The sequence below is a fragment of the Diabrotica virgifera genome, chromosome 7 (assembly GCF_917563875.1).
Source record: "Diabrotica virgifera virgifera chromosome 7, PGI_DIABVI_V3a".
In the NCBI taxonomy this organism is placed as follows: Eukaryota; Metazoa; Arthropoda; class Insecta; order Coleoptera; family Chrysomelidae; genus Diabrotica; species Diabrotica virgifera.
In genome coordinates, this window is record NC_065449.1 from 222,537,675 (window position 1) to 222,551,268 (window position 13,594).

Consider the following 13,594-nt stretch of genomic DNA (forward strand, 5'->3'; position numbering starts at 1 on the left):
CTTGTTCTTGCTCTCCTGGTGAGAATATATCTTTGTCGTTGGACATCCATTTTCTTAATATAAATTTTGATTTGCTAAGAATTTCCTGTAACTTATTTTTCAACTGTTTGCCTGTTCTGCAGTTTCACATCCATATAACAAATCATCAACATAGAATCCATTTCTGATTACTACTGCTACATCTGGATCTGTTTCCTCAATTTCATTGGCTAGTTGGGTTAGGCTTCTTATCGCTAAGAATGGTGCACTTGCTGTTCCATATGTTACTGTTTTAAGTTTGAAATGTTGGATCTCTTCTGAGGGATTTGTACGCCATACGATTCTCTGATAGTTCTGGTAGTTTTCACTTACTAAGATTTGTCTGTACATTTTCTCAATGTCTGCTGCTAAAACTATATTAAAAAATCTGAATCTTATTAAGATAGAAAGAAGATCACTCTGTATAGTTGGTCCAACCTTTAAGCAATCATTTAATGATAAGCCTGTAGTTGTTTTTGCTGACCCATCAAAAACAACCCTTAATTTAGTAGTAGTATTATCTGATTTTAGAACTCCATGATGTGGTAGATAGTATGAGGGATACTTTAAATCCTCTACTGTTATAAGTGACATATGTCCCAAATCCTGATATTCCTTGATAAAGTCTGTGTATAACCTTTTATATTCTGGATTTTTCATTAATTTTCTTTCTAAACTAGAAAATCTGTCGAGTGCTGTTTGCAATGAATCTCCTAAGTTCTGTATGTTGTCTTTTGCTAACAGTGGAACAACAATTTGTCCTTCTTGATTTTTCTGAAATCATGTCTGATAGTCTTTTTCACATGATTCTTCTTCTTTAGTTAGACATTTTGAATTATCAATATTTTCTATTTCCCAAAATTGTTTGATCTGATCATTAATGCTGTTGACAGTAAAATTACACCAGATGGTTGGTTTATTTGAATGAAATGGAACATTCCCAGTAATAACCCAACCTAGCATGGTTTTTTGCAAAATTGGTAAAAATCTGTTAAGTCGAATTTGTCCAATGCATAATAAATCATAGAATATAGAGGCACCTAATAAAATATCTATTTTCCCTGAAACTATGAAGTATGTTTTCTAAACTGCTGTTGCTAATAAAACTTCTGATTGATGATTGGCGCTTGAATTTAGAACTACTGATGTTGATGGCTGCGCTGAATTAATCTGTACTGTTTTTACCTGGTTGTGCTCATTCATTGAGTTCCCAAATGATTCTGATTCTTGGTTCATATTGATGTGGCTTTGTTGCTGATCTGTTTGAAATCTAGAATTTGAGTAATGTAACAACGAGTTGTGCCTTCTCGTGCAAAATTTACAACCTCTGGTTGATACACACTTCTCTATTGAATGATTTCCTCTTAAACAGTTTGTGCATAATTTCATTTTTTGTACTTCAACATTTCTTTGTTTTACGGATAATTGTAGAAACTTATTACAATAAAAAATTGAGTGTGATTCTTTACAATAAAAACATTTAAAATTCTGATTAGTTTGATTTACGAATGATTGTACTTTATTTTTGTTATGTGGTTGATTATTATTTTTATGGTTTGCACCATGTGTTTGTTTATCATTATTTGCATAAAGAGTTTCTAAAAGACGAGAACGCTGACCTAAAAAACTTAAAAATTCTTCAATTGTTGGAAGTGCCTTTTTGCTTTTATTCTCCGATTCCCACTGACGTCTTGTGTTATTGTCTAACTTAGAAGTTATTAAATATATTAACATTGTTGACCACTCCTTTACAGGTTGTTTAAATGATTCTAATACCCTTATATTTTATTTACCTCATCAATCAGTTTTCTCAGCTGAGAAGGTGATTCTTTTTGTATCACGGATAACTCAAATAACGCCCGAACATGAGAATGTACTATGAGTTTATCATTTTGAAATCTATCTGTTAAGATCGACCAAGCAATCGTATAATTTTCATTCGTAACCTCCAAAGAGGAAATTACTGCTGCCGCACTGTCTGTCAAACAAGATTTGAGATAATAAAATTTTTTAATGTTACTTAAATTAGGATCACTGCCAATTAAACTAGTGAACCCGTCATAAAACTCAAGCCATGAGCTCCCACTTTCTGAAACCCCATTCTCTGAGGCCCCACTGAACCTTGGAAGATCAATACAAGGTAACCTTATGTCTTGTGAAGCTTGTAACTGTGAACTACAACTTGTATTTATTGTGTCTGCTTGTTGATTAAATGTCTGTTTTTTTATTAAAATATCCGCTTTTGATATACAATCAAAAAACTTCTTTTCATATTCTTCTAGTTCAGCTTCATATTCCTTACTTTTATTTTTTGTCTCATCTAAATCTAATACCATAAGCTGAACCATTTCCGAGTTAAAGTCTGACAATAAATCTTTTGCTACTGCTAGTCTGCATTCTAACTGATCTTTGTTTGCTTTACCTGACTCTACATCTTTTATAAAATTAAAAAATCTCGTTAACTGACCTTTTAAGGAAGTTTTAGTGGTTTTTAAGGTATTTTCATCTGTCATTCTGATGATTTATAAAAATTTACTGTTACAATACAAAACAACACAAATTAGATGCAAGTCATGCATAGGAATTTTTTATAAAAAAGGATATTACATAGGATACCTGATTTCCAATGATTTTCTGATAATTTGCTTTGATTTTCTGTAATCCTGGCGTGGCCCGGTCATTAACCTCTGCTTCGAAATGGCCGCCAAAATGCTGTCTGGTTTTCTGGTAATTATTTGTTTCTTGTCCTGTCTACGGTCGCCAAAATGTTATGTATTTATTTATACAAAGTATTATTTCTGCTTCTGATGGTTAAGTCTGGTAAAAAACTGATATGCTGAATTAAAAACTGAATTTTATTTGTACACTGCTACAATATGATATAACCTTACGACATGATGATTATGATTGACATTGTCATGCGCGCTGTCACCAGCTGACATGGAACGAGCAATTATTTGCCATACACTTGTGTATTCTGCAACAACGATGTTACCAGTAGTTTCAGAAAAATAGTGAAAAAAATGTGTAAAACTTTTTGTTCTTCAACGCCCTGTATCGTGAAAACGCATGCCGTTACAAAAATTATTTAGTAAGCAAATCCCAATTATTTTTTAATTTTTCACCTATCCTAGAGATCGTGTTACCTTTGTCTGAAACACCTTGTATATATGTATATAAGAAGGCACTTATGGAATAAAATTAATTCTGACCTTGTTTTAAATAATCTTAAAAATGCTGAGACCCGTAGATTTTCATATATAAAAATGTGTGCTTTTTAAACATAAATTTAAATGTACAGTGTGATTCATGCAAGCCTAGCGTAGTCCATTATCTTTAATTTGAATTAAACACCCTGTGTATTTTTGTTTTTAGAAGCTGCTTAACAACCTCAGCTCAAAAATGTGTATTATGTAGAATGTAGGGTGTATTATGAATAATGCAAGGTGAAACTTTGAAATTATGTATAATTTTCGTCAAGATGTTAATCACATAAAACTTTGAAATTAATAATTCTGGAATCACACTTTAAATAAGGGTATTATTTTTAAAAATATCTATCAATTTTCTAAACTAGGTATCAATATTGTGGGTTTTGTATTTAATACCTACTGCTGAAAACGATACTGCATGTTATGGACTTCAGAAAACATACATGATTTATGAGCATATAGTTCCCTCTGCAACCTCTTAATTCCTTAATATGTATCTTTTCATCTTTTAAGAAAAGACAAAAATTACCCATTTCATTTTTACCAAAATATAAAGTACCTACCTATCTATTCATCAGATAAACCCATAAATAACTCCGAGGGAACAGTTCCGGATATGGGAAACATAATATGACACATGTCTATTGAAAACAAAACAATTCTCAACGAAAGAGTCCGTTGTTATCTTAGATTAGGCACTTGACATCATTTTTACTCTGAAAATCCTATGTCGCTAACTTTACCATCAAATATAATTTAGGTGAAGTGAAACGAAAGAAGATTAATGCGCTGTTGGATGTTGGGCTTTGGGTTGTATAATATGAACGAGAAATGGTTTATATTTGAGCAATGAATTTTTTTTAGATTTTTCGGTAGATTTTATATAGTTTTCAGTAGATAAGTAGATTGGAATTCAAATCAGTAGGTTTTATACAGTTATAAGTAGACCGGACTTCAAATCAGTACGTCTACTGAAAAATTAGTAGACCTGGTAACCCTGCGTGAGGGTGCAACATAATACAATTCAGGGGTCTATGTAAAACATAAAAGAAATTATGTAGTTTTTTTATTTAAGTTAAAAAAGAATGTTACGTAACGCGCTGTTCGAACCCCCCTCCCCCCATGTAACGCGCTGTAGCGTTTTACAAGACCCCTCTCCACCCAAACTGCGTTACGTAATACTTGAACGCTCCCGTATTGGCGGAAAGGTATATGATTGGTTAAGTGACTATCTTAGAGGTCGTAATCAAAAAGTACGTTACAATAATCAAGTATCATCAGAGATTGAAATTAACACCGGAGTGCCTCAGGGAAGTGTCTTAGGACCTTTACTTTGTATTCTTTATTTAAATGACATAGAGCTCTTTGTTGATTGTGAATTTATTAATCTTTTTGCCGATGACACTGTGTTAGCTTTAGCGGACACATATTTAAATTCAGCAGTTGCAAAAATGAATAGGGTATTGCAAAAAGTGGATATTTTTCTTAAAAGCAATAAACTAAAGTTAAATGTCAATAAAACAAAAGCAATTATTTTTACAACCAAATATAAATTTAATCTGTTGAATTTAAATAACGTCAGGATAGGGATTTTAATTGTGAGCAAATTGAAGTAGTATCAACTATTAAATATTTGGGTTTTTAATTGGATAACTTTCTCAATTTCGATGAACATTTTAATTACATTAATAAAAAAATTAGTAAAAAATTATACTTTTTTTCAAGAATTGCAAAAAACTTGTCAACGTTCGCTAAAATAACGGTGTACAACACCGTCATCCAACCTCACTTCGATTATTGTGCTTCTGTTCTACATCTATTTAATCTAGATAAAATGAACCAACTTCAGAAACTCCAGAAACGTGGTATGCGTATTATATTAAAAACTAATCGTTATACTTCTACACTAAATATGTTAAAGACGCTTCAGTGGTTTTCAGTAAAGCAGAGACTGTACTATTTTACAATGTTGTTAATTTATAAAATAATTAACTGCTTAGCTCCACCTTATTTTCACCAGTTTATTTGTTTTCATAGTGACATACATGACCATGACACAAGAAATAAAAACAACATTTATGTAAACAGAGTTAATCTAACCAACTCAATGTCATCTTTATTATTTAGGAGTTTTCAAGAATATAATGAACTACATATGCATTTGAAGGATTGTAAGTCATTTTTATTATTTAAAAGTGAATTAAGGAAATATATAAAAGATTTGTGAAACTATAACTGCAAATTTTGGACTTATCTTTTATCAATGTATGTGTCTTTGTTGTATTATGTACCTTTTTGTTGTCTTTATGTTTTATATATGTTTTTAATTTTATTATATATTATATTACCTGTGATTTTATGTCTTAACTTAACTTTAACTTCATATTGTAATTTTGGTTTTAAGTTTATGTATATTAGGTTTTTCCTATTTCAAATAAAGATCTATGTATCTATCTATCTACACATTTTTTAAGCAAAAATATCAAGAGAATAAAAATATTGATACAAGAAGTACATAGAGTGGGGGATAAAAAAAATTTAACGTATTAAATGAGCGCTGAAAGACGTATGTGGCGCCCTCTGGGTAATAAATAATTTTTGGTGACGAATTTAGATTTATCGTCCCAAAAAACCCCGTTTACCAAATTTAGCGTTGTTAGCTCATGCCTGTCAGGAAATATACAAGAATAAACAAAATAAAAGTTTACCACTTGCCTGCCAAGGTAAAACAGTATATGTGAAAAAAATCGATTTTTGAATTTGCCGCCGAAACTGGGTTATTTTTTCCGCTCTTTCTTATGCAATTTTTAGTTTATTTCTATCTCATTTAGTTTTTAAAATGTGACCTTGGTAAAACAGTATATTCGACAAACTCTACAAAGGCAGAACAGTATACATCGTCATACACTAGGGTGACCAAAGGTCCCGTAAAAACGGGATTGTCCCGTTTTTTAACGATTTGTCCCGGGATCCCGAAAAAGTCCCTCGGGACCTCTAAATGTCCCGTATTTGCTTTGGGTTGATCTTATGTATCTGACTATATTTTCTCTCATTAATTTTTCTCCAATTTCGGCATGTGATTTCACTATTATTTCTGCCTCTCTTGTTACATTGTGGCCCAGTACACGGTTTCCCTTTTTTGGTTTTTAGTTCTTTTGTTTTAATGCTGGGCGTGTTCTTTGTTGCTCTGACCTTTTTTAAAATTGTTTTATTTTATGGTTTTCTCTGGCTTTTTCAATATCCTCCAGAGAAACCAGTAATGTTTTTACTGTTTACTGTCTGGTTCGCAGTCTTGATTGTCCGTAAATTACATGTTCAAAGGTAAATGGAAAAGGATTTGTAGCTCCCAAATTAGCTAAAAGACCATGTTTCAATTGCCCCTACCTGTTTGGATATCGCCACAAACTCTCCTAAGCAGTAATGTACCCAGGTGTGGGTTGGGGGTGTAACCGCCTTTCCTTTCCCCCAAGGCAAAATATATATAAAAATGCACATATTGTCTTGTCTTTCACAAACAATACAAAAAATTTCGGTGAACAACTTCCCCCCAAAAAAAAAATTTCTAGGTACCCTACTGCTTCTTGGATGTGTCCCGTTTTTGGAAGTTTATGATTTGGTCACCCTATCATACACTACTTATCCCTGGTATTATGTTATATCTATTTTTTAAAACTCTACTGGTAAAACAGGATATATTATGTGGTATATGCTGTTAAACGGTAACATTTCATAAAAACGGTGACCCAATTCCAATGGTAAAATGGTATAAACATTTCATGTACTCTTTTACCATAGTATGACCAATGGGAATTTTTATCTCCCCGACGGTATATACGTATAAAGTCTTTTATATACTCTTTGGGTATACATTTTACAAGCACATTTGAAAAAACTATACCTATTTGCTGCTGCAATAATTATTATAATAACATACTTTTTTATATTCCAAATTTCACTTGTCTAATTTAAGAAATGACAAAACGGCACAATAAAGAACAAAAAGTCATTTATCTCAAAACTCACTTTTTTCACATATACTGTTTTACCTTTGCAGGCAAGACCTTTGACACCCTTTATTATGAACGTTCGTACTAAGGTAAGTTAGCTTAAATCGACTTATGATAAGCTCAGCAATCTAAGGTTCAGCAATGGCCCCTTCTTTACCAAACACCCTGTATACGACATGTTTTAATGAGATAATGTTATAAATATTTTTTGATATCAACTACAATACCGCTGAAGATAACAACAAAAATGATAAAATAACATTCTGTAAAATATTTCCCGCCATTTTGCTAGATAAAAAAACCCACAAACTTGTTGGTGGGTGTTATAAGATAATAATTATTGCAAATTATACTATTCTTTTCCTGTATAATAAAACGCATAAATAGCCAAACCGTTTGATATCATTTTAATAAATCACAATGATCTCGTTTGTGGTTCTTCTCTTAATATGTGTCAAGTTCGGTGTCTCTCTTTCTCCGGCTGAGGTAAGTAGTACAAAAAAATAAGAATTGCTTTTTTTAATGAAAGAATGCTTTTTTTAATATATGTGTAATTATAAGAATATAACGGGTTACAAGTATAAATTCTATAGGATCTAAAATATACTAGCAAATATGCTCTTGTAACTTAATTTTCACATCCTAGTTCCGTATATACTTAGCAGTGACTTCGACTATGTAGTACTTCTCACGATACAACTAACCCTTCCTTTGAATCAGGTATCTGCTGGTAAATAGTGAATTTTAAGATTTTCATCAACATTGTTTATTTAAATTACTTTCAATAAATAAAATTCAACAAGTCGGCAACAGAACTATTTAGACCATTCATCAGCGGTAAAAAACTGTAAAACTGTATAATTTTGAGAACCAAGGTCGATTTCCTTGAAAATTTGGATTTATGTAGTAATTATAACCTTTGTCAAAATCTACACTATGCCGAACTGCGCTTTTGAGATGGGGGTGAAAACAACCCCATCTAGGGAATGAAAATTTTTTTAATCAAAATAACTATTGAAATCGATAGAATGACCAAGTTATTTACGATTAAAACTATGTATTTTTTCTTGAAAAATTCACATTTTATTACCGTTTTTCATGAATAATTTTAAAAAATTTAATTTTATAGAAAAAGTCATGAAAAAGAAAATTGTCCCCAATAAAAAAGCGAAGAGACTTACAATAACAACTGAGTTATTGCTCTTTAAAGATGGTTATTTTCGAAGAACCTCGAAATGGAGAACCCTCAATCTCAAATAAGTCGAATGTGGTGCATTTCAGAGAGACACCTTTGAAAGCTCATTAAAAGTTTTTTTAAATAAGCTCTGACAAAAGTTTTTTGCATAAGAACTGACTGACTTATGACGACTATTTCACTCATCTTAAAATTTTCACATAATCTGACCAATCACAAACCAAAGACAGCTTGTGTTATCGCGAAAACACCAACTGTCTTTCAATTCTGATTGGTCTATCAGCTTCGTGTTTTCAACGACGTAACCATGGATACCGATCGCAAAGCAAAGTTTGACGTTTGCCAAAAAAATTATTGTAGCTGTATACGTCAAAATGAGTCGTTTCGGTGGTACTTCAAACGAAGTTATAAACCAAAACATTGAAGAAAATATACCGAGTAACACAAGAAAATCTAAATCTTATATGTGGAGACAATTTATGATGTTCTGTGTGTACAACTACAAATTAGATGCAGAAAATAACAACGAAAGACTAGCATTCATTCTAAAAGACTGGGCCTTCAACTATTTATTGTTATAGGTAAAAAAATAATTATAACAAATTATTTATAGTTATAATAAATATTTCATGATTATGACTAATTGTGAATTATTCAAAAAATGGGTAGATTTGGGTTACCTAGATCAAATGTATTATTATTAAATTCCTTCCTCTCATTCTACTGAATTTTTGACCTATCACTTTGTTCGTGAAATAGTCTAATAAAATACCACTCGTGATTTAATTTATCTTATAAGTCTGTCTTTTATTTCTAAACTCAACTGAGTTGCTTAAAGAAAACACCACTCGTCCTACGGACTCGTGGTGTTTTCAAGCAACTCAGTTTCGTTTAGAAGTAAATCGACAGACTTATCGCGAACATTGAATCACTAGTGGTATTACTATTGAAAATAAAGTCGACCTCTGCTTTTTTTTGAAATGTAAAATTTAAACCCTAATCGTTACAATCCTAATAGAAATGTGATCGTTAAAATCCATGTGATTAGACCGGTTTAACAGACTTAGTTTAGAAAAAATAGTTGATTAAATCGAAAATGACATTATTATCTTTACATTTTCCTTAAATAAACCTAAAAGTAAACATATAAACAAAAAATATCAAAATTTTCAGTAAAAGATATTCTACAATTATTATTTCAAACATTTTTTCATATTATGAAAACTTTTAGATTTATTTAAGAAAAGTTACTTTTTTTTTAATTTTTAAAATGCCATTTTCGATTTAATCAACTATTTTTTCTAAACTTAACATTTCAAACCGATTGAATCACATATAGGTATGTGTATCGTATTACTATATGTATCGTATTACTACTATCGTATTACATACCTATGTATCGTATTACTCTGGGCTAATTAGCAAAATACAAGGAAAAGTTATTTACCAGCAATTTTATTGTTGTTCTGAAGCTATTTCCTTGTGGCATTTTTTATGATTAATTATTTATATGGGAAATAAGCCACAATTAAAATGAAAAAAATAATTTTATTAACGTTTCGACGCCCAAATCGGGTGCCGTTGTCAAAATACAAAATATTACTAAAATAAACTAAAGTGTTGTTGCTAAGCAAAAAAATTCTTCTAATAATTTATTTAATCTCACTCATTTATATTGGCAATTCAGACATATATTATACATTTTAAAGTAGAAGACTTTAAAATGATATTGCCAATATTTATGAGTTGCGTTCCTGGGACGACTTACTGAAAGATAGTTCATTCGATTACATGAAATTAACCCCAACTCAAGAATATCCGTCATAAAAAATTTATAGCATGTGATATGTCTTTAAAAAGACAACCAAATGCAACGACAGTAAAATTCTCGCGTTAGAGACTTCATAGTAAATCACAAGGGAAAACCAGGAAAAACCCTGTGATACTATCCCGACATCGTAAGTATTTGGTCTTACATTAATTTACTCTCAAAAAATAATACCAAATTCTGACTTGTAACATGTTTAAATTATAAATAATATTAATTTAAATTCGAAACGTTAATAAAATTATTTTTTTCATTTTAATTGTGGCTTATTTCCCATATAAATAATTAAGCAATTTTATTGCTGGAATCGAATCTTATTATTGTATGTATTAATAATATGGGTATGTAAAGTCCGCAGATAGTGTGCTACTTTTTCTATAAACAAAATGGCGCCCGAAAATCGTGTTTTCTTCAATTTTTGCTCTATAACTCCAAAGATTTTAACTTTACACCAAAAACACCCAAATAAAAATTCACCGCAATTAAATTCTGCATAGAGACGTGTTTTTCCCGATTCACTTCGATGAAAACTTTCCCCGAAAAAAGCGGGTTTTTCCAACAAAATCTTTAATTTTCAACTAAAATTTTAGATAAGTAATTGTTAATCAATTATTAAATAACTTGATAATGTAAAAGCCCTTTTCGTATAGATTATAATTCCAGAAGCCGATGGAAATTAAATGAACAGTTTAGCAACAATTGAATTGTTAATTAAAAATTTACGGTCGCAATAATATCCACAATAATTATGATGCATAAGAATAACTATGTTTTTTCATAAAAAGACAATAGCCTATCTAATGTACTTTACAGAATTGAAATTGGACCATTTAAGCGGCCTCAGGAATATTTTAAAATTATAAAAAATTTTTTGGCTTATAAACAAATAGAATATCTCGGGAAATGTTAAACTAAATTAATTTGTAAAAACAGTATTAGAAAAACAGCGGCAGGACGCTTCTTTTAAAAGAAAAGACGTTTAATTATGATAAGTAGTTCCTGAGATACAACCGGTCAAAGTTGACCGGAATTTACGGCAAAGATATAAGCAATAGGATCATATTTTTCAAACCATCACCTTTATATTTTTGTCCTCTTTCTCCATACCAATTTTCATATCTTTAAAATACTCATAACATATATTATTATAATAAAAACTATCGATAATACGTGTGAAAATTGCAAAAACTAGCAAAATTCCAATCAAAAATTAGGTTGGAGAAAATGTAACCTTCAAAGTTCAAAATCGGCATAGGTTAAAAAAATGCATTTTCTCGACTTCCCATGGAGCAATTTCCTTCATTCTTTTTTTGTTCTCCAATAACTCGAGTATAGCCATCGAACTAATGCATTATTAAATGTCAAACTTGCTTTTATTTTGTTCTTCTTCTTAAAGTTCCATCTCCTAGCGGAGGTTGGATATCATAATAGCTATGGTCACTTTGTTGGCTGCTGCTCTGAACAGTTGTAATGAACTACAGTTAAACCATTCTCTAAGGTTCCTCAGCCAGGAGATGCGTCTTCTTCCTATGCTTCTTTTTCCTTGGATCCTTCCTTGCATAATAATTCTCAGCAACTCATATTTCTCTCCTCTGGTAATGTGACCCAAATATTCTAGTTTTTTTGTTTTTATACTGTTCATAATTTCTAACTCCTTATTTAAACGTCGTATCACTTCAACATTGGTAATCCTTTGAACCCACTGAATTTTCAACATTCTTCTGTAACACCACATTTCTAACGCTACTATTTTTCTTATATGTTGCCTTTTCAATGTCCAAGCTTCCATTCCGTATAGTAATATAGAAAATATGTAGCATCTTAGAGCCCTCAATCTGAGAGGCAGCTGAAGGTCTTTGTTTGTAAGCAGTGTCTTCATTTTTATGAATGCTTGCCTTGCAGTTTCAATTCGGACTTTAATTTCTTTGCTTTGGTCATTTTTGTCATCAACACAGGTTCCCAGATATTTGTATGTCTTTACTTTTTCTATTTGGGTTTGCTCTAGTATTAACCTTTCATTTCCATGTTGTGTTTTTGAGACAATCATAAATTTAGTTTTTTTCTTGTTTATTTTGAGTCCATATCGAATGCAATAATCGTTAATTCTATTTAACAATTCTTGTAGCGACTCAAGGGTGTCTTCCATTATAACGGTGTCATCAGCGAATCTTATGTTATTTACTGTTCTTCCGTTTATAGAGATTCCATCACTTAGTTCCGCTATCGCTTCCTGAAATATGGCTTCACTGTACACGTTAAACAGTAGCGGCGACAGTACACAACCCTGTCTTACCCCTCTCTTTATATCAATATTCTCGGACTCTTGTTCGTCTATCTTTATATTGGCCTTTTGATTCCAATACAGATTGATGATAATTCGTAAGTATCGTCTGTCTATATCTCTGTTTTTCAACAATTCTATTAGTTTTTCATGTCGGACTCTGTCGAACGCTTTTTGGAAGTCGATGAAACAGGAATAAATATCCAGGTTCATATCTAAGCATCTTTGAGAGAGGACTTTAAATGCAAACAATGCCTCTCTTGTTCCAAGTCCTTTGCGGAAGCCAAATTGGGTATCATCCATATCATTTTCTAGCTTTCTGTATAACCTTCCATGAATCACCTTTAGAAATATTTTGAGGGTATGGCTTATTAGTGATATTGTCCTATAGTCTGAACAATCTTTGGCATATATTGTTTTAGGTGGACACCAACCATTCCTGAGGTATTATATATTTTGAGGTATATTTATTTTGTTATAATAGATTAATTTATTTATAAGAACAGAATACTACATATTTTTTCCAGTTGTTGGTTTTTTTTTTAGATAAATTTACTACAAGCGTACCTTTTAAAGTTAAAAACATAAATATTCTCATTTGAAAGCTGTGTAATTATTTAAACAATTTTTATTTAAACAAATTAAAATGTTGGGTTATAATAAATAAATTAATTTATTATAACAAAACAAAAGCAAGTCTGACATTTAATAATGCGTTAGTTCGATGGCTCTACTCGAGTTACTTGGGAACAAAAAAAAAGGAAATTGCTCCACGGGAAGCCGAGAAAATGAATTTTTTAAACGTATACCGATTTTGAACTTTGAGGGTTACATGTTCTCCAACCTAATTGTTGATTGGAATTTTGCTATTTTTGACAATTTTCACATTTTTTAGAGTATTTTAAGGATATGAAAATTGGTATGGAGAAAGAGGACAAAAATAACAAGGTGATGGTTTAAAAATTATGATCCTATTGTTTATATCTTTGCCGTAAATTTCGGTCAACTTTGACCGGTTGTATCTCAGGAACTACTCATCATAATTAAACGTTT

The 13,594-nt window shown here is 31.1% G+C and overlaps 2 protein-coding genes across 2 annotated transcripts in view; one reads left to right on the forward strand and one right to left on the reverse strand.

Annotated features, from left to right (window-relative positions):
- Positions 1-1,796: 1,796 nt before the first annotated feature.
- On the reverse strand, positions 1,797-2,531 carry LOC126888714 (uncharacterized). The gene has a single exon (XM_050657096.1). It carries the CDS (start codon positions 2,529-2,531, stop codon positions 1,797-1,799), a length of 735 nt encoding a protein of 244 aa, XP_050513053.1.
- A 5,093-nt stretch (positions 2,532-7,624) lies between these two features.
- LOC114324259 (ficolin-1-like) overlaps positions 7,625-13,594 on the forward strand; it is a 42,292-nt gene continuing 36,322 nt past the window's right edge. Inside the window, exon 1 of the mRNA XM_028272056.2 lies at positions 7,625-7,723. Coding sequence (XP_028127857.2) covers positions 7,658-7,723 — 66 coding nt within the window. The 5' untranslated portion in view covers positions 7,625-7,657. The remainder of the gene's footprint in view (positions 7,724-13,594) is intronic.